Source organism: Myotis brandtii, unplaced genomic scaffold (assembly GCF_000412655.1).
Source record: "Myotis brandtii unplaced genomic scaffold, ASM41265v1 scaffold708, whole genome shotgun sequence".
Lineage (NCBI taxonomy): Eukaryota > Metazoa > Chordata > Mammalia > Chiroptera > Vespertilionidae > Myotis > Myotis brandtii.
In genome coordinates, this window is record NW_005370777.1 from 203,710 (window position 1) to 225,493 (window position 21,784).

The 21,784-nt window shown below is 41.4% G+C and overlaps 1 protein-coding gene across 3 annotated transcripts in view; it reads right to left on the reverse strand.

Annotated features, from left to right (window-relative positions):
* ANO4 (anoctamin 4) overlaps positions 1 to 21,784 on the reverse strand; it is a 242,626-nt gene that overhangs the window by 25,658 nt on the left and 195,184 nt on the right. For all 3 annotated transcript variants that reach the window (XM_014530042.1, XM_014530041.1, XM_005882339.2), the window contains 5 exons: positions 19,435 to 19,495; positions 12,555 to 12,637; positions 7,296 to 7,436; positions 4,306 to 4,470; positions 1,579 to 1,615 (listed from right to left, as the gene is read on the reverse strand). In XM_014530042.1, the coding sequence (XP_014385528.1) occupies positions 1,579 to 1,615; positions 4,306 to 4,470; positions 7,296 to 7,436; positions 12,555 to 12,637; positions 19,435 to 19,495 (487 nt within the window). The remainder of the gene's footprint in view (positions 1 to 1,578; positions 1,616 to 4,305; positions 4,471 to 7,295; positions 7,437 to 12,554; positions 12,638 to 19,434; positions 19,496 to 21,784) is intronic.

Consider the following 21,784-nt stretch of genomic DNA (forward strand, 5'->3'; position numbering starts at 1 on the left):
GATGGTCTTAGGCGACCCCTGTGAAAGGGTTGTTCGACCCCCAAAGGGGTCGCGACCCACAGGTTGAGAACCGCTGATCTGTGTCTTATAATTTCCCGACCTCACTCAGGTGCCAATCCTCACCTCCTTATATCCTGACTTCCACAAAGCAAACACTCTTTGAACATTGTAAGTGCGGACCAAACCTCCAATGTGGCAGCTCATGTCAAATGCACGGATCCTTCCCCAGGAGCTGAGTCCTCACCCCCAGCAAGGCCAAAGAAAATGTGTGTAATGCAACCGCGCTTTCTCTGTTTCCACATTCCCTGAGCTTCTAATTGCTCAATTACCATTTCAACCCATGCATTCCCTTTCCACAAAATTATAGCTCAAACTGCTTCCTAGGAGCATATCAGAGAAAGGAGGGGAGAGAGAAAGAGGATCTGATTGAAAATGGTTGAAATGTCAGCTTCGGAAGCAAGGCTGCACTGCTGTGGAGGGAAGAAAAGAACAAAGGATTCGTAAAGGGTTTTAGCTTTATTTCACTCCTGCTACTGAACTCTTGGTTACAAGGAAGGTCTCCCAGGTTGTCAGCCAGCTGGGCAGGTTCCCAGGTGTCCCCACCACAGCTGGACTGGGCTGTACCTCCCCTGGCATCTTTGCCAGCCTGGATCAAGGTGCCACTGGGTACAGCCTACCAAGGCACAGTTACCTCTTTCTGTGGACATAAGCCTCTTTCTATCTTTTTGGTAAGGGATGCTGGAAAATTTCAATGACATTAAGGGAAACAAGCCAAGTGCCTTCCTCTGTATCTGGTACATAGCAGGCCTCAAAAAATGACATCTTGTATTATAATAATTATTATAAGTAAAAACACCTTGGTGATTCTGCCACCCCGCCCCCGACCTTGGACAAGCATCATATGGAAAGGCACTAAAATAGATTACACGTGGGAGTGTAATTTCCTCAAATTACATACAGTAAAATAACTAATAGCTCAATTATAAAATTGGGATGCTTTCTCTATCTGTGGAAAGTATACAGTGCACAGCTGGCTACCAGATTGTTCTAGGGCTTCCTGGAGTCAGAGGAATGCTCTTAGGGATGACTCGTCCGGGTGAATGTTATTTTTATGTGTCAGTGCTGGTTAGCCTGCCCGCATTCCCGGTAGAAGGCCTCCAGTCTTGAAAGCAACTACTCTGCTGTGTTTTATATCCCATGGAAACGTGGTACATTGTTACTAGAAAATAAATAAAAATTATAGGCAGTAGCAAACGGGCACTTTTCTAACTGATTCTGGGCACTTTATACGCATGTACTTTGGGGACAGTATGTATTTTGTGTATTAAAAGAAAACCTACTTTACATTAGCTCATGATAGATCAAGTTTGTGACAGGTTTTAAATCTTTAGATAGAAAAGACCCGCTGATGATTAGGCATATTTAAAATGTCCTACTGAGGGCAATAAAATTGCTGTGTGTAACTCAAAATAAAGGGAATTCTGTATTTATTTTCAGCAGCATTTCAAAAATGAATCTTTGAAAAGGTACTTTTCAGACCACAATACTGTACCATGAAATAAAAAGGGTTTCACTTACCTAAATTGGTCAGAAAAAGCGCAACTTTTTCATAGAGCTGTAAAATAAAATTCATACATTTAACAAATGAACTGTAGGTGTTCTAAAATCTGTAATTATCAAGGCGACACGTAATCAAGTCATGAGTGAAAATAATTTCATTATCCATCCATTGCTCAGACAATGAAATTAATGTGAACAATTGTGTCCTTTAGGGCAAGAAAGAAAGCCACAGGTCCCATTTTACTATTTCAGAAATCTTCTCCCTCTGGAGTGAATAATTCTGTGATAACAGAGCAAGCTAGCTGCCACTAATTACCAGATTGTTCATTTTTCTTCTTCGTAACTTCTGGATTTTGAAACATTTTTTCTAAAATAATAAATTCCTGTGCATTTTAATAAGAATCATAATAAACTTCCTATATTTCATTAGCTCAGTGATTACTAATTCACCTAAGAATCATAAATAAACTTCATTACTGGGTAGGTTAAATGCTCTTAGGAATGACTCAGAGTTCATTGGTTGTGGAATTTAGGATTGTTTAAAGAGCTAGAAATGACAGTTTGAATAGGTAAAACTGTGTTGGTAATAATATTAAATTACTTGGCCTTTAGAAAGCCCCTTTCAAATAAGGAGAGCATTTCAGTATCACGGCCCAGATTTAAGATGCAATATAAATGGGGATGAGGGGAGCTATAATTAATTGGACATCTCTAGGTTTAACACTGTGCTTGGCACTCCACAAGCATTATCTTATTTATTCCCTGCTACGAATCTCTGTCAGCATTTTTATGTATAGGTTGACGTCAAGTCTAATAATGTCAGCCATTCCATCTCTTTTGTCCTGCAAGAAATAACAATGTAATAAGTGCCTACTATGTGCCAGACCCTGCTCTAGACATTGGGAAATAACAGTAATAAAAACAGACAAAAGTTTCTGCCCTCATGTCCCTGCATTCCAATGGAGAAGAAAGATAATGAACAAAATAAATGTTTAAAAAAATAGCCTATGGCAGTGGTTCTCAACCTGTGGGTCACGACCCCTTTGGGGGTCGAATGACCCTTTCACAGGGGTCGCCTAAGACCATCCTGCATATCAGATATTTACATTACGATTCATAACAGTAGCAACATTACAGTTACGAAGTAGCAACAAAAATAATTTTATGGTTGGGTCACAACAGGAGGAACTGTATTTAAAGGGCCAGAAGGTTGAGAACCACTGGCCTATGGGATGGTGATAAATGCCAGAGAGAAAAATAAAGCAGGCAAAGAGATAGGAAGGTGTCAGACGGCAGGAGTGGGTTGCAATTTTAAATTGAATGACAAGGGAAGCCATTAGAAAGTAACATTTGAACAAAGACCCGAAGGAGGTGAGGGACCAGTTGCTATGCAGACCGGGAAGGGAAGACTATTCCAGGCAGAAAGAAGAGCAAGTAAAAAGTCCTAGGTTGAGAACATGTCTGGCCCATCCAAGGAGCCAAGGGAAGGCCAGCAAGGAGCAGGAGAATCTGGTGAGCAGGGAGGGGACGAGGTCAGAGCTGTCACTGGTGCCAAATGGGGGAGAGCCCAGAGGCCATGTGAAGATGTAAACTTTTGTTCCGAGTGAGAGGAAAGCCACTGGGCATTGTGAACAGAGGAGTAACATGAGCTGACATCTGTCTAAGAAGCTGGCTCTGGCCCAGCTGGCGTGGCTCAGTAGTAGAGCATCGATCTATGAACCTGAAGGTCATGGTTCAATTCCCGGTCAGGGCACATGCCCAGGTTGTGGGCTCAATCCCCAGTGGAGGGCGTGCAGGAGGCAGCTGATCTATGATTGTCTCTCATCATTGATGTCTCTCTCTCCCTTCCTCTCTAAAATCAATAAAAATATACTGCAATAAAAATATACGAAGAAGAAGAAGAGGAGGAGGAGGAGGAAAAGGGAAAGGGGGAGGGGGAGGGGAAGGGGAAGGAGGAGGAGGAGGAAGAGGAGGAAGAAGAAGCTGGCTTTTTCTATTGTGATGAGCGCAGACTGAGGACAAACATGGAAGCCAGGAGACCAGCTAGGAGGGCACTGCCATAACCCAGGTGGGAGGTGGGGATGTCTGAAAAGTGATCCAATTCTGGAAACATTTTGCCAGTGAGAGTAACAGCAGAGTCAAGGATAACGCCGAGGTTTTCAGCCTGAGCAACTACAATGGGGGAGGCTGTAGGAGGAGCTGGTTGACGCCGGAGGGAAGATGGGGAGTCTGGGTTTAAATGTTAGGTGAGGATGGTCGAGTAGGTAGTTTGACATGTGTGTGTGGGGTTCAAGGGAGACACCCAGGATGAAACATACATTTGAAAACAGCCTGAAATCAACACAAGCAACATCTCAAGGAATGCTGTGGATACTGGCAACCTTCATGTCACTCAGAATCAAAAGAAAAGGGGAACCAATACTGTTAAGCTATGTTACAGCTTCTGAGCTGGGCCTTTAGAATAAATTCTTTTTCTAAATTTTCCCAAGAAATATTTAGTGTTGTCTTATTGGATAAATAAAAAAACAAAACAAAAACAAACTAAGATTCAGAGAGGGAGAGTGCCTTGCCCATAAATCTGACACTAGAAAATGTCTGACTCAATCCCCAGATCTGTGTGTATCTCATGCTGGGCACTTGGCTACATGACTCTCTGAGGCCAGGTTTCTTTAGCAACAGAAGAAAACTGCCACCTGCAGCGCACGTGTATGATGCGCTGGGCTGGTCACCTTGCAGCTCACTTACCACATTCAGCAGCATGATGATACAGAAGTTGATGCACACAGCAGTCCCTGTGGTTGCAACCTGAGAGTTATTCCTGATTAACGCCCACTTGAAGGCAGCAAAAGTGCTGACGGTCACCACCCTGTAAATGACGATCCCAAACACAGCGGCGATCACCACGCAAATCTGGCAGGAAGACAGAAGAGACCCAGTGAACACGTTGCAGGAGGAGGGTTCCCGAGACGTGGCCAAGTCTCTGATGACCAAAGAAAATAAAGCGACTGCGGTCCTGACTCAACAAAGAACAACAAAATGCATACTTTTCACTGTGGCGAATACTTTCTCTCGTCTGTTTGTATTTTCTTATTCAAATGGAAAAGCCAGTGTTTGAAAGTTGATAAGCTCAGTAAGCTATGGGGTAACATTTTATTAAGCAGCATATTAGACTGAGCAGACGAACAAGTATTTATTATGGGAATCTTACGATGTCACTCTGCTGTTTAGAACTGTTTCCTGGTTTCCTTCTGCGTAGGATAAAAGCAAAGCCCTGATGATGACCTGCAAGACCCTCTCCACGCCCACTGAGTGCCACTTTCCCCCATGTGGGGACTCCAGACCTTCTCTCATCTTTCCAATGGGCTTAGCACCGTTAATCTTCAAGACCGTTTCCTTTGCCTAAAATGCTGACACACCCATTCCCCTGCCAAACACACACTCATAGCTCCGTTACTGCTACTCACCCTTCACAGCTCAGCTCCAAACCACTTCATAATTAAAGCTTTTTTCACGACTCCCCAGAATATTTTGTTTGTTATACAGCACCTATACCCTTCTTTCGGTGTCCTACTTAACATTTCCAACAATTTGTCAGTTTGATCACCGCCAGTCTCTTCATCAGGGCAGGGACGGTATCTGTAGGCTCCCGTGGTTTCTGCAGCCCCTTAGCATAATTACAGGTGTTCCGCTATTTGTTGCTGAATAAGTCAACTATGTGATAGGTGCATAATCTCTTATTAATTGGACATAAACACAGATTGATCTGAGGCATCTTTCTCTGAAGATGTCATGGTATCTCCATAAAATAATGGGAATCTCCAAAAAGTTTTGTGACTTTCATTAGGTCGCTCATTTAGTATGTGAGAGTAGAGACCTTAGCCTACATAGTGATCAAAAACTGGATCTTAAAGCTGGGCCTTCAGAAGGCCTTTGCTGACTTGTAAATTTCATTCTTCATAGATGCATTCCTGTGTTCTCCACAAACTCTATTTTTGGCTTACTACGAATGACATGCTCAAAAAGTTTGAGCCTGAACCCTTGCTGGAACTGGCCAAATTATTATTATATCGTAGTAACAACCAACAAGAAAATGAAAAACTGCCCATGTCTTAATCTTAGAGCTGTTGATAGGGATCTAGGTGAAACGTACACTGAATTTCAGACCAGGGTGGCAATACAATGGAAGGGACAGCATGCGGGACTGAGAGGCCAGGTCTGAGTCCTGGCTCAGCTACTACCTAAGCAGTACGACCCTGGACAGGTAGCTTGTCCTCTCCATGGCTTCAGTCTCCTATGTTCCAACTTCCTCATCTGGAGAATAAGGAAAGCTTAATCTACGTCTACAAATCTTGTTGCGAGAAACAAAAACCAAGACAATGCCTTGGTAGTTACCAGTATAGAAGGCATGGCGCAACACAGCTGCTTACAAAGCAGTCTCTGCCAAGGGCATGGGTCTGAATCTCGATCTGAGCTGAGGGACCTTTGGGCGCCCTGCCTACCCTTTCATTTCCCCACTTTCCTTATAGCTAGGGGGGGGGCTGGATCTGCTATAGTTTTGTCCTTCCCATTCCACTGACCTAGGATATATGTTTACACACTTGCATTTGAAAAGAGGGAAGGAGAACCCTAACTACCCCTTATGGTTCTAAAATGACATTTCTGAAAAATCTGCATGTGTTTTGTTTAGTAATTAACAGGGTCAAAGTTCATCACAAAAAGACCTCTTTTTAGGAAAAGCTAACAACCCAGCTTCAAGTTAGTATTTTTCAAACTATATAATCATCAGTGAGTACGGAAATCAATTTTAGGGGGTTATTAAAAAAAGATTATAATAAAACAGAAAAAATCAGACTCTATTAAACATTAAAAAAGACTATAATAAAACAGAAAATTAGTCTATTACATGCTATAAAAGTGAGCATTTTTTAGTTACTCTATTTAGTTTTATATACCTACTAGAGGCCCGATGCATGAAATTCGTGCACTCAAGGGGATCCCTCAGCTGGGTTTGCGCCCTCTCACAGTCTGGGAGCCCTCGGGGGATGTCTGACTGATGGCTTAGGCCCACTCCCCGCAGTTGGACATGCTTAGCGCTGTCGAGGAGGTGGGAGAGGCTCCCACCACCACTGCTGCACTGGCCAGCTGTGAGCCCAGCTTCTGGCTGAGTGGCGACCTCCTGTGCGAGCACACTGACCATCAGGGGGCAGCTCCTGCATTGAGCATCTACCCTCTGGTGGTCAGTGTGCGTCATAGCGATTGGTCATTTGCACCATTCAGTTGATTTGCATATTAGCCTTTTATTATATAGGATTTGCAAAACACATACTGGGTCATGAAAGAGAATATATTTCTTACATGGGCATGGTAAAAAAAAAAGTTTGAAAAGCACTGCTGTGGGTCCTGGCTCATATTCTTAGTTCCTTTCAGCATGGCATAGAGAGGCAAGTCAAAAGAATATTGGATTAAAGTAGAGGATCTGAGCTTTCGGCAGTTTACTGGCTATTTAGTGGCTAACTGGACAAGCCCCTTAACCTTCCTGAGTCTCAGTTGCTCTACTTGTAATATGGGGACAATATCCTTGTATCACCTCATGGAGTTGTGAGGATTAAATCACAGAACATAAAAAGGATGTTTTGTAAAACTATGCAAATGCATGACATAATTAGTGTTGCTACCATGTTACAAGTTTGTACTGTATGAAGCAAATAAAAGAGTTCTGTAAAAATGTTCCAAACCATAAAAAATATTCCTGATGCAGACACGATCAGTCGGCTGCATTTATCTGTAAACGCTTGGTATGGTTCTGGCTTTCCCGAAATGGGATTCATCCGCTCCTTCTTGGAATACTTGGCTTCAAACTGGGGCCGTATTTCTTCCTAAAAAACAAACAGGCACATTTTATGCTCTGAAGAGGTGCACACATGATAAGAAAAAAATAATCATTTTACCTCCCGGGGAAACTGAGTCAACAGCTGCCACATTCAGAGGTCAATCAATGAGTTGGACTTGAGACCCAGGTATTAATGTTTGGAAATTGGCCACTTGAAGAAAATCTAAAGAATGATGATCTTTATGATAGGCAATGTGATTTAGACTAATAGTTAAATGGCTATTACCTTATTAAACTATGCTTAAAGAACACTGAGATGAGAAAAGGGACCACCTGTCCTGTCTCAAGTGGTTTGAAACAACGTAGTAGCTTTTACTTTCATGACCAGGAAATGAAACGGACACAAGGACAAAGAAAGCTTCTGAACAGCAAAATGTTCAGAATTCATTATATATTTTTTAATTTTCATTTTTTCTATTTCTTGACCTCTTAGCATTTGATATAACCATTTTTCATCAATCTCTTCTCATGGTTCTATGATACATTTTTCTCAAATTTCATCTTAATGGCTGCTGCTTCTATTTCTTTTGCTTGTTCATCTTTTTTGAGCTCTAAATGGGTGTGCTTTTTTTTTTGGTTAATCTTCACCTGATGATATTTTTCATTGATATATATATATAATTTTATTTATTTATGTATGTATTTATTTATTTTTTTAAGAAAGAGAGTGAACTGTAGGGGAAGAGACAGAGAGAAACCTTGATGTGAAAGAGGCACATCGATTGGTTGCCTCCCTCATGTGTCCCGGGAAGGGATTGAACCTGCAACAAGGTACATGCCCTTGACAGGAATCAAATGTGGGGCCCTTCAATCCACAGGTTGAAGCTCTATCCACTGAGCAAAACCAGCTAGGACTCATTGTATGAGTTATAATGGCGATCCAACTCTTAGTATTCTCCAATCTTGGTTTTTTTTCTAATGTAGGCATTGAAAACCATGGTTTCTCTGGTTTTTTTTTAAATAAGCCCCTAAAGGAGTCATTCATGTTAACCACAGATTTTAAATGTCTTCTTAATTGGTATTGAAAACAAAGTAAATACCTTTCAAATCCAGCTAACATCAACGCTCCTCCACTTCTAAATCAAGCTGAGATTTTATTTCAATTAGTTGGGGCCCCATCTAATGTGAAAAGCAATTATGGGATTAGGAAAAGGTAATCAGCAAGAGGGTATGTTGAAGTCATTCCAGTTAATTAAGCACATGTTGTATTTGAGTGTCTAACAAGAGGAAAGTGAGCGGAAACCCTGGTGAAATGGAGATTGAGCCAATCTAGGTAGAAACACTCAAGACTCGGATGAAGGTACCTGCAGAAAGCGAAGCAGCAGCTGATGGAAGATTGTGAAGAATGTGCCAAGCCTGTAGCAGGAATGGCAGCCTGGCTGTGCCCAATGCTGGACTTCACTCAAGGGCAGGTAATAGGGAAGGGAAGGGGGACACAGAAACAGCTCCTGCCTCCTTTCCTTTATTTTAGGTAGTTATACTTAAGGGTGTAAGTAGAACAGACCTAGAATAATCTGCTTCTTTGGGAAACTTTTAATTTATCAGGCTGTGTCATTAAGAGCTGTTGAGTTAATCATCAAGCAACTGAGGCTAGTCACGGAGCCAGGCCTGTCTTCCTGGGTCTTATCAGCTGAACTTGTCCCCCACATGGCTTTATATATTGAAGTGCTAACCCACAGGACCTCCGCATGTGACTGCATTTGGAAACAAGGTCTTTGCAGAGGTAATTAAGATAAAATGCGGCCAGTAGGGTAGCTCCTAACCCAGTGATGGCAAACCTATGACACGCGTGTCAGAGGTGACACGCAAACTCATTTTTTGGTTGATTTTTCTTTGTTAAATGGCATTTAAATATATAAAATAAATATCAAAAATATAAGTCTTTGTTTTACTATGGTTTCAAATATCAAAAAATTTCTATATGTGACACGGCACCAGAGTTAAGTTAGGGTTTTTCAAAATGCTGACACGCCGAGCTCAAAAGGTTCACCATCACTGTGACCTAACCCAATATAACTAGTGTTCTCGTAAGGGAAAACTTAGACAGAGACACAAAGAGAAGACAGTGAGAAAGCTCAGGGAGTAGATGGGCATCTATAAGCCAAGGGGAAGGGCCTGGAACATATGCTTCCCACAGAGCCGCAGAAGAAACCAACCCTGCCGATACCTTGATCTCCGACTTTCAGCCTCCAGAGCTCTGAGACAATACGTTTCTGTTGTTTACCTGGTAAGCCACCCATGTGGTGCTTTTTAATAGCAGCCCTGGCACACTAATACCCTGGTTGACCCCTCAAGGAGGCAGGCAGCAAGTCTGGGCATTTCTGCACAGCAAGCTGAGCAGCACAGGCTAGAAGAGACATTTCTACAGTGAATCTCAAACTGAGAACTGGAACTTCACATGGCTACTGAGGCAGGTCCTGCAAAATGTATGCTGAGTGAAAGAATGGTTCAGCTTTTTTTTTTTTTTAATCCTCAGTTGAGGATTATATATTATTGACTTTAGAGAGAGGAAAGGGGAGGGAGAGAGAGAGGGAGGGAGTAAGGGAGAGTGAGAGAGAAAGCGAGAGAGAAACATTGCTGTGAGAGAGAACCAGTAAGGACAGCAAAAGGGCCTTTCTTTTTATTTGCTGTGGCTTTCCATAATTTATGAGAAGCACCTGGTAATTAAAACCCTGGATTGTTAGCTCCTCTGAGTCAAACAGCTCCTCTGTTAAAACTGCAAGGCAAGGCAAGCTACTCTCAAGGCTACATTCTTGCATTTCCCATCTTCCCTACTGTTTTTACAACTCAGGGATAATTCACACCAAGGAGTTTCTAGTTAGTAGAAAGTTCCCTTCTCCCCTCCCCTTCAAATATGCCTCTTTTGAACTCTTCATAACTTTTACTCTAAGCATGTTTTATAGGTTTGAGAAAAATACTGATAAGACACTTCTGTAGGACATCTGCCAGACTGTCTCCTGAAAAACAAACTAACTATAATTTTTCAAGACAACCCCCCCCCCGTACCTGCTTGTCACATAGCAACAGCCAAGACTTAAAAGGGGAAGCTGCCCTTTGTTTATTGCCCCGTGTTGACTAGTGATACTTGACCCTTCCCCTTCATGGAAAGTAAAACAAACTTCCTCTCTGCATCTCTTCTTTTAGTTGTGAATTCTATCACAGCCCAGTCACTGGCTAAACCCTAACAGAAACATTGATTGCTTGCTTTCCATAAGTGCCCTGACGGGGGATCGAACAGGAGTATGGATAATGCTCCAACCTACTGAGCCATCTGGCAAGAGCAAAGAATGGTTCAAGCTTTTTTTTTTTAATGCTGTGCATTTAGATGTTTGTTTTTTAGTATATCTTAATTGATTTCAGAGAGGAAGGTAGAGGGAGAGAGAGAAACATCAATGCTGAGAGAGAATCACCGATCAGCTGCTTCCTGCAGGCCCCCTACTGAGAATCAAGCCCGCAACCCGGGCACGTGCCCCAACTGGAATCGAACCTGGAACCCTTCAGTCAGCAGGCCAACACTCTACCCACTGAGCCAAACCAGCTGGGGCTGGTTCAAGCTTTTTAACAGGGTTGGGAAGACAGAGGGTTCCAGACTTACAAGAGATGTTTATCCTGAGGGTACCCATGCCTTGGGCCCACCAAAAGCGCCAATAATGACTTTTAGACTGGTTTTGTCCAACTTACTTAAATAATTCCATACAGTATCACTGAAAGAGGAAAATTTAGAAACACCTCTTTTCTTTGGAAGTGAAAAAAGTCCAAAGGTGAACTTGCCTCAGATGACAGGGTTGCTTGGTGGTGACTCAAACTCCCAGGAAATAACATTTCCCATCCCATTTGAAAGTCGTTCCCATGAACACATGACAAGAAACAGTGGAACAGCTTCACCTGGGGGGAAGTCCCCATGTGGCCTGGAAGCTGTTGCTAAACTCCAGTCACCTGGACAGTTCAGAAATCATTTACTGGGAATACTTTCAAAAACATGATGGAGTCCTTACCCAACAAACAAGGATTGCTGGAAATCCCAGTATTATTTCCAGATCTAGAACTGCCCAAATGTATTCAAGGATGTGAGGAGAAAAGGTCACCAGGAGCGATTTAAAGGAAAAAAAAAACACCCTTTCAAGATGATCTCCCTCACCAACCACAGGGCTAAAATTCTCATTTGTGTTCCTAGAATATTCCTTTTAATATATAAAAATATATATGCACAGCAGGAAAGCACCCATTAATACCCATCATCACATCACATGTGATTAGTTTATCTGATTTTCTGCCACAACAAGGCTCCTAAGAAATGGGATTCAGGAAGGTAAGAGACATTGAATGAGAGGAAGGAAAGAAGAGTTCAGGCCTAGATCAGGCTGACAAGGGAAGTAGGGTCTGATGTGGTGACCAAGACCAGCAGGGGTGCGTGAGAGACTTCTGACAGGAATGGGGTGAGAAGAGTATGAAGACCAGACCTAGGTTGGGAGAGGGCACAGTGTATTGGCCTAAAAGGGGAGAGTGGTGGAGCTGGGAGGTAGGGGGAGGAAGGGGGGGGGTTCAATCTGAGGTTACCTCTCCTTGACAGACTTATCTAGAGCTGGCCCTGCATTTAGCCACACCCATCAAGGAGGCAGCTTGAGGAGTGTTTTCTGCTCAGCATTTCCCACTTCGGTAATGCTGACTTTGTGCATGCCTCTGGGCTCTGTCCAGGGTCCTGGAGAGCTCACGGAAACATTGCCCAGGAACAGTTCTCTTAGGGGGCACTTGCTTGCATGTGCCTAGGATTGTAAAACTATCACCCCCTTCTGCTGAAGTGAAGCAATGGATAATATCGAAGAAAGCTAAACAAATCTTATTACCAATCCTTTGGATGCCTCTACCTAAAAGTAAAGTGATTTACTTATCTATGGACTTTGATTCCGCTAAGCAATCAAAAAAATTTTCTTTTTAATTCTGTTTGTGGTTTCTAGACTACTTAAGAGTTTTCTGCAAAAACAGATACTGCAATGCTTTATGAGTAAACCTGGCTTCTCTCACAGTGCAGGAAGTGATAACTGAAGGGGACTGTGTATTTCTTGGTGATTCGCTTTTTAAAAATTCCGGTGTAAATGATACAAACCTCTTCCTCTTCCCAGTCTATCAAATCCCAGTCATAAGCAATTACTGCTCGCCGTCTTTTCCAAAACTCCAGGAAAACTGTCGCTGGAACAAGCACAGAAAGACACGAACATTTGAACAAAAAGCAATGCTGTTAACTGTGCTGCTAAATAATGAAGCCACTGCAAAGAATGACAGCTGTTTGTGTAAGCATCCTTGAGCATCAGAACTTCCCGCTAATCTAACATAAGTAGGAATGTTTTCAGAGAATTACCAAGCTTGTCTCGTGCATAATAAAAAATCAGAGATTTCATTTAGAATAAATTAAGCTGATTTGCAAGTCGAGGCAGAACAGACTTATTAGAATGACAGGGCTCTCAGGATGTAAGAATACAGAAAACTAGGTTACTAACATCTTTCTAATTGATGGCATGTTTATTTTTAAAAGTCAGAGGCAGTGGCAAAAATAAAAATTAGCAGTATTTTATTGGCAGTGATGACTAGTCCCCCAAGTCCTCCTTGCAGGAAATACCTATGTAAAATGTATTTTTTTTCTATTTCATTGAAGGAACCTATTTTATTGGAGGAAGAAATCCTACTGCCCCTCTCTCTCTCTCTCTCTCTCTCTCTCTCTCTCTCTCTCTCTCTCTCTCTCAACAAACCATGTCTTTATTGTCGCATTGAAGGCACATGTGTGTAACTTCTGTTAAGAACCTTTTCCAACAAGTGTTGGCGTCCCCACCCAGGGAAATCTGGGGGTAATCCTTAACTAGACAAAATAACTTTCTACTCATTTCTATTTTAAAAGATCTACTCAAATGAATTATTGAGCACTCTACAATGACAGAGAGAGGTGAAAAAAAATCAAGACACATTCTTGCTGCCTCAGAAGTCACAAGCCAAATGAGTGACACACAGGCATACACACACACAAACTTTGAGGGCAAATGTAACTAAAGATACCACAGGGACGCCGTGGGAGGCAGAGTTGATGAGCCTAACTCTGTTGGGCTTGCTGTGAAGTTAGACTTACAGAGGCAAGAATGTCACATATTTGAAATTCGTTTCATGAGGAAATGTAAATATCCGAATGCCCATTCCAAAGAAAGATAATTCCTTTCATCTTTCCTATTCTGCCTTGCCCTCACACTACCTCCCCATTAGTGGCATTAGGACATAGAACATATATTTTTAAAATGAGTAACTGGAAAGACTGTATAGGATAATAATTAAGAGCTCGCTGGCATATGATCTAGACTTTCAATCGTAGGTTTGAAATCTAGTTCAGATATAACCTGTACTACTCTTGGCAAATCAGCGAACTTTTCTAACTCTCCATGTCCTGCTAAGCCAAAGAAAAATGGCAATAAAGGTCTATGTTCCCTATATGAAATGCTAAAATTCAAAATGATCTAAAAATTCTAAGTTCTGCTCCCCCCCACAAAGTTTAGCATAAACTCATCTTGTGGCAAGTTCTGACCTGGACTGACATTAGAATTCTAATCGCCTCCATTTATCCCTCTAAGTGAGGAAACCCACACATTGAAAGCAGCCATATGAATGTATTTGAATATGTGGTCCTTCCCAGACCTGCTGAGAGTTACATAATACATATGCCATGCGCCTTTCCAAAATCTGAAAAGTTCAGAGTAATTATAGTTGTTAAGAAAGCCACACCTAAACGAATCAAGTGCTTAATTCTTGGAGAGGGAAATTAAAATAAATGGATGTCTGTGGAGATTAATAAAAGTGCCAGCGCTGAGTGGCCACTTTCCACTGGCATCCTTCCTGTGAGTCTGGTTGTGTTGGGGGTCCCCAAGGCCATCTCCAGGTTTGATGACTCATGAGGATGACTCATGGCACTCAGCACAGAAATAAGATTACAAGAGATAAAGTAGTGCAAATATCTAGAAATAAAAGGCCAATTATTATAAAATTTGTTTTCAGCCCTAGCCGGTTTGGCTCAGTGGATAGAGCGTCAGCCCACGTACTGAGGGGTCCCAGGTTTGATTCCAGTCAAGGGCACGTACCTCAGTTGCAAACTCCATCCGCAGCCCTGGTCAGGGCGCATGCGTGAGGCAACTGATGGATATGTCTCTCTCACATCTATGTTTCTCTCTCTTTGTCGCTCCCCCTCCCTTCCACTCTCTCTAAAAATCAATGGAAAAACATCCTTGGGTGAGGATTAACAAAAAAAATTATTTTCAAAAACTGAGACCTACTTCATTCACAAATTACTGACAGGATCAGAATCTTTGAATTTGCATAAAAAGAACCACAATCTTGTTATTGATCAGAGAGCTCTAAGAACCTTGATTTGTTTGTTTACTATGAATAAATGAATTTTGGTCAACACTTAAAGTAGGAAAAAACAGGAAGGAGAGGAAAAACATACTGGTAAATGAAGAACAGAGGGGAATAATCTGCTTGCTGATAAGTCTCCACCAACATCTAGCTCCCTAATGACTCATTTTTTTCCCTAGGGAGAAAAGCCAATTCAGGCCATAATTGGTTTGTCCCCCGAATCTTTCTGAACAAAAATGAGCACAGAGGAAAGAGCCACTTGGCTCAAGCCCAGAGCCCTGGGCTCCTAGTATACCTCCAGGGTCCCCAGGAGTTCCTGCTACCACAGACCTGTGAATATGAACAATGGTAGTGGAGTTCTAGCTCCATACAAAGGCCTTCCCAGCTGCTACAGACTGGTTCCAAACGGGGCCTTACTGTTTCTCTAGTGAATACACAAAGCAAAATGCAACAAAACAAGCACATCAGCCCATGTCTTCCCAGGTCTAGTAAACCACTTACATCTGTTCTCACAATATCTTCATATGGAGCAATTTCTCAAAAATAAAGTTTCTTTTCTTAAATGTTACAACTTGTTAATCATAAAGAATGATCCTGCCTGGCCAGGGTGGCTCAGTGGTTGAGTGTCAACCTATCAACCAAGAGGTCATAGGTTTGATTCCTGGTCAGGCACATGCCTAGTATGCAGGCTTGATCCCCAGTAGGGGACATGTAGGAGGCAGCTGATTGATGTTTCTCTCATTGATGTTTTTATCTCTTTATCCGTCTGTTTTCTCCTCTCTCTAAAATCAATAAAAATATATTTTTTAAAAAAGAATGATCCTGAGACCATTAAACTGGGCTCCATTAGGACTGACACACTTTTAGAACATACCATTGCAAAGCAGTATAAATGCGGCTCAAGGTGAGCATAATAGTCTTTTATCTGAAAGTTCACATGTTACACAGAATATCTGATCCTGGGCGTAGACTGTAGGAGCTGAGACTTGCGTGTTGAAGTCTTGGCTTTGCCACTTTCTAGCTACTGCCTGAGTTTCCTCATCTATCACACGGGGAGAACAACAGTACTAGTACTTTCTTCAAAGGTTGCTATAAAGATTAACTGAGATGATACTGTACAATGCTTAACACAGTGTCCAGAACATAATAAGCCCTCAATAGTGTACATTATTATTATAATTGTTATTATTGCCTGCCATTCCAGATTTCTACAGAAGGCATAGCCCTATCTATAAAGAAACACCTGGTGTAAATCATTCTTTTTCTCATTATTTTTCTGGGAACAATATAAGATCTAAGCAATAATTTTTCAACTAAAACAAAGCAATTCAGAGGATGAATTATTCCAGGCTTACATTGCCTGGAATGAACCTAAAATGTTCCCTTGTGCCCAAGGGTTATTACAAAACATCTATCAGAGTCTTACTGAGTACCCTCCAAGGTACAAGGAAGGTCAAACCTCCAATCCACCTACTTCCATCCTCAGAAGCTTCCCAACTCCATCCTACAGGTAATCACCACCAATCAATCAGTTGAGATTGGCAGGATAAAATCAAACCTATTTATTATGCCCAGCATAAGACATTCCAACTTGCAAGAAAGGGAAACAATCGCCTTTGTAACGGTAGTATTCGGTGAGGGGTGGAGATGAGAACCTCTGTTTTATAGACAGATGTCGTTATACCAGAACTGCACTCCTATATATAGTCTCAGAGAGAAAACATGATTTCAGTCAAAGTATATCTAAAATGGGTGAAACATTAAAGTGGGTAAGGAAGTTTTGTATGTAAATTCTTCCAGAATACATTTCTTTCTACAGAAGCATTAACTCATTATGCAGTAGACGAGTAGCTCAAAGCAGTGCTTCCCAATGGGTATGACAGGAATGGACTATAGGCCTGCAAGAGATAATAATCCCTTTGGCCCTCAGGGTGGCTGGGACTAGGGTCTTTCAGGAGTATTATCCTAGGCCCTGAGCAGGCTCCTTCACATGCATCAGTATATTGTTAAAATATTATCATTTTCTATGTGTGCTATGACTTAAAAGAGTTTGGGAATCACTGACTTAAGAATAAGTATATATTTTTAAAGTCTCCTTACATGTAATCATGGCAAAGGTTAAGCAGTGGATGGCTTATTATACTTCTTGATTACCATGGTTACTGATTCTATGTGTGCTGTGCTATGACTTGAAAGAGTTTGGGAATCACTGACTTAAGAATAAGTATATATTTTTAAAGTCTCCTTACATGTAATCATGGCAAAGTTTAAGCAGTGGATGGCTTATTAGACTTCCTGATCATGGTTACTGATAATAATATGGTCTAGAAAAATCAAATACACATTCTTGATCTGAGAGCTCAGTCCGTTAAGCAGTGGATGGCTTATTATACTTCTTGATTACCATGGTTACTGATAATAATATGGTCTAGGAAAATCAAATACACATTCTTGATCTGAGAGCTCAGTCCAGTAACCAAAACTCTTAATGATTGGCTTCCTTTGTTTGTGAGGGACAGAGACACACAAATAGTGAAGGCTTTCCGCAAGGCCCACCAAGGGAGGCAGGAATTGTATGGGAATCAAAGACTGGGCCTATTCAGAGACAGTGTACAGAAGCCAGCAGCTTGAGACACCCTAGTCACAAGAGACTCTGGTCTTCACGCTGATACCCACCAATAAGATGGCTTGGCTACACTCTTTGCTTCTCTATGGGGGATTGTTCCACATTTTCTTTCAGTTGGCCACCAGTTGGCTTCTGCACCTGTATTCTATATCTTTTTCACTAGCTCTTTATTGCTTGTCTGTAGGTTCTGATTTCTCTTAACTTCAGCCTTCTCATAATTCCTCCTGATCCCTACTTCTCCCTGATGGTCAATCTCAATCTCTCTCTTCCTCCTCTACACCCTTTCTGCATCCTTCCCTGTCAGTTCCTACTGCTAACTTCCTGTCTCGATCTGCATTTCCTACCCCACATTCATGAGAATGAGGAATGTCAGGTCTTCTCCCAGGCCACTCACGAACCTAGGGTTTGACTGATCTTGGGTCAAATACCCACTGGCTGAAAGGGGCTGAAGTCACAGAAATAAAAATATGTCTCTTTAACAAAGCTGTGATGGGTGGGACAATTTTCCTTTGAAGATCTCTAGGTAGGCCATCCTCAAGAGAACAGGGCTTTATATTTCTACTCATCAAAGATTATTTAAACACTTTCATCTCATAAATCCTTTTGGCAATTTCCTTCTCTTTCCCTTCTCTCTTTTCTGTTTTCCATCCATCCATCCATCCATCCATCCATCCATCCATCCAATATGAATCTCTCTGTCTTAAAAGGAATGCATGAGTTCTCCTGTGATAATAATGGTCCTTGAGGAAGATAAATTATATATGAATATGATTACAAGTTCCACTAAAATGATATGAACCAAATGCTATGAAAGTTCAAAGAAGAGAGACATCTTCTGGCTGGAGCAGATGACACTTCAGCTGGGCCCAGAAAGATGGGGAAGATGCTGATATTCATTCCAGACAGAAGGAACAACATGAGCCTAAGCCTCGAGTTAGTGGAGTTTGGTAACAGCAAAATTCACATTTGGTATTAAAATTCTAGAAAAAAATACATAATCATTGAAAAAAAAATTCATATCAAACTGAAAATACATAGTGTAAAAATGTTGTCTCTTGTCACTGTTCACACTTACCCTTCCACGAATTCTGCTCGCCAAAGGTAACCACCATTCATTGTTCACTATGAATTTGTCCAGGATCTTTTCTCTACTATTAACTTAAAGCTTATAATTATTTGACTAAGAAGATAACCCATTAAAATGAGACTCATTTTACAAAGAAGTGGGTTAATAACTTTGGATTAATTCTTTAAGTGAATGTTCCATCATACCTCGTTATTATGGCTTGAAGTTACATAAAAGGACTCGATTCAGCCTTTTAAGTAGCTTTTGTTTATAGAGGGTCATTTTGACCAGAATTGGAAGAAAACCAGACGTGGTTACTCATGCATTAGCCTAATTAAAAGATCCCACACACAATCGAAAATCCTGTATCATCCTGAGATGGGTATTTGGATCTCATCATATCTTTCTGTTTTATCTCCAACAGAAGGCAAATTTACTCAAAATATGGAATGCTATGTAATTGTTGAAGGTTTAAGAGAAAGCAGACATGTTTCTTCTTTACAATATCACTTTTTAAATAAGCTGAATTATTTATCAGCTTGTGTCTAATAAAACAGGCAACTGAATTTACTCCAGCTTCTTCCTTTCAAAATCCAAAGTCAGATTTCTGTGTGTTTTTTAAATATATTTTTATTGATTTCAGAGAGGAAGGGAGAGGGAGAGAGAGATAAAAACATCAATGATGAGGAGAGAGAATTAATTGGCTGCCTTCTGCATGCTCCAAACTGGGGATTGAGCCTGCAACTCAGACATGGGCCCTGACTGGGAATTGAACCATGACCTCCTGGTTCATAGGTCAATGCTCAACCACCAATCCACGACAGCTGGGCCAAAGTCAGATTTCTAAAGGAACGTATCAGAGAGCATATGAGGGGAACTCAAGTTCCATGGATGTGGAACACTTACCCCAGACTGCCATGAACACAGCAAAGAAGACAGTGGCTCCATTGTCAAAAAGGTGGGTGACCTGGGAACATTATGAATCACAGTTAAGCTAACTTCCCATATGCTATATTCCAATTCACATTTTTTTCTAGTTCTGTAAAAATAGCTATGATGATGCAATGACTTTTGCCACGTTTCTTTGGAAGATACTCATTTTGGATCATAATCAAGAAGGGAATTCCTCTGACCGTGAATGGAAGCAAGAACTTGTTTCCTTTAGGTGAGTCTCAGCTAGCTGAACATTTATCAGCAGCCCCAATAGTGCTACTAAGGATTTCCTTTTGTGCACTATAAAAACTAATATATGTGCACATATGTATTTGGATATATTTAAGAGGTATTATTGTTGCTACTTTAAAGGTTTCTGATTTCCCAAGCACTGTTTTTAATGCCTCATTCATTCACTTTGAAAACATCGCTATTTTGTGTTGCTTTGAGCAAACATTTTCTGGGCTGCCCTCTGGGTTTCAGCATTATGAAGAGGAGAAAGTAGAGCATTAACAAGATCCACTTCCACCTGTATGAAAGCCTTGGGTAATCACTATATTTGCCTAGCACACATAACAAACACAGCTAGCAAGTACTTTATTGTTAGAATAATTTATTCTATCGCACACCCACCGCAGAAAGCAAAAATATTCTTGCCGCAAAACTGCCAGGCTCATTTTTGCCTCCAGGATAAATCACACCAATATCATGCCAAATTGAAATGATGACTGATACGTTCATAAAGGATAACTTTTTTTTTTTGGTGCTTTATAGCTCGCTATAAAGTATACTTTATTGTCCCTCAGAGAATGTGCCAAGCATAAACAGATCTTATTCTGCTACATCAGAGTATGAAATATTCAAATACTTCCAAAAGTTTATTCTCTCTCTCTCTCTCTCTCTCTCTCTCTCTCTCTCTCTCTCATTAGGAGAGAAGGCAACATTCAAACATCTAAAGTGAGATAAAAGTCTAAAGCCAATTTATTTCATATGCCAGGGGTAGTGGTAAGCTGCATATTGGGCGCCTGGCATCAAATCAAGCCCAAGAGTCCCAGTGGCTTGTGGGTGGTGTGTGTTCAGCACTAGGGCATCCCCTGGGAGTTGGTAGACATTGTAGTTGGCACCATCAGTGTAGATTCTGGAATGGGATTGGGATTGTCGTTACTTTGAGTTGCTCAGGTCATCTTTCCCTCCTTCTCCAGGTAACAGAACTCTCTCATGCAGGTCACTAGGGGGCACACAGCTCAAACAGAACCACCCTGAGTCCTTCCCTGGGACTGGTGTGCACACATTTGGAGAGAGACATTTTTCTGCTGCAGTGAATATGTGAGTCAGGAGGGTTGGCGAGTTAACAGGGACATCTGGTTCCTACTAAGATGGTAAGGTAGCATAAGCTGATGGCTCCCTCTGCCACAGTCAACCCTAGAGAAGCAAAATAGTAGATTCTGGGAACTAGCAAAACACAAAACCAAACAAAGATCCTGAGAAACTAGGCAACATCTACCTTCGGAAATAGATATTCTGTAACAGCAGATGAAGAATTTAAAATAAGTATAAAAATACACTTAAAGAGATAAAGGGAGGAAAATGTAAGCCTGGAGCTATGGTGGTCAGCAGCCACCATCCCCATCCTGTGATGAGAACCTGTCTGCAGAATGATCACGTAGACAAGTGGCAAGAGAGCAACACTTGGGGGCCTGGAGGACCAGTTCTAGGCTGAGCCCTTGTGCTCAGATAATGGGAACTATTCCAGTGTCTTTTCCAGGGCCATGAGCCAATGTGTCCCTTTCTGTGTAAGTCAGTTAAAGCTGGTGGCTGAACCTTACAAATATAAGGGTTGAGAAGAAAGCATTCCCGATCAACAGAGCAGCCACTGATTAAACTGGATATGGGCTCTGATTTGATTCCTATGTCCTCAGTCCCAGGAAATCAGTCTAGCATTTCTGATAAGTTTTTCTAAATGAAAGTCTGGACAACTTCAATTCTGTCATTCGGAGGCTTTTTAGGCCTTCATTTTACTAAGTTTTGAGGCAAGAGTAAACTTAAAATCCGTAATCTAAAAATCTAGTGACTCAGTATGGAAGAATGGCGTGCTTTGTAGTCGGATAAACTAAGGCACAGTCACTGACTGCTGTGTGATCGTGGATGAGTAATTTTTGCCTCTCTGCTTCCTGAGTTTAATGGGAATAATAATATCAACCTTGAAATTGCTATGAGAATTAGAAAGAATAAATGTAGGTTGCCTAGCTATTTTTATAGCTATAGCCTAGCTATTATTATAAAATTATTGTTCTAGATCAGTGATGGCGAACCTTTTGAGCTC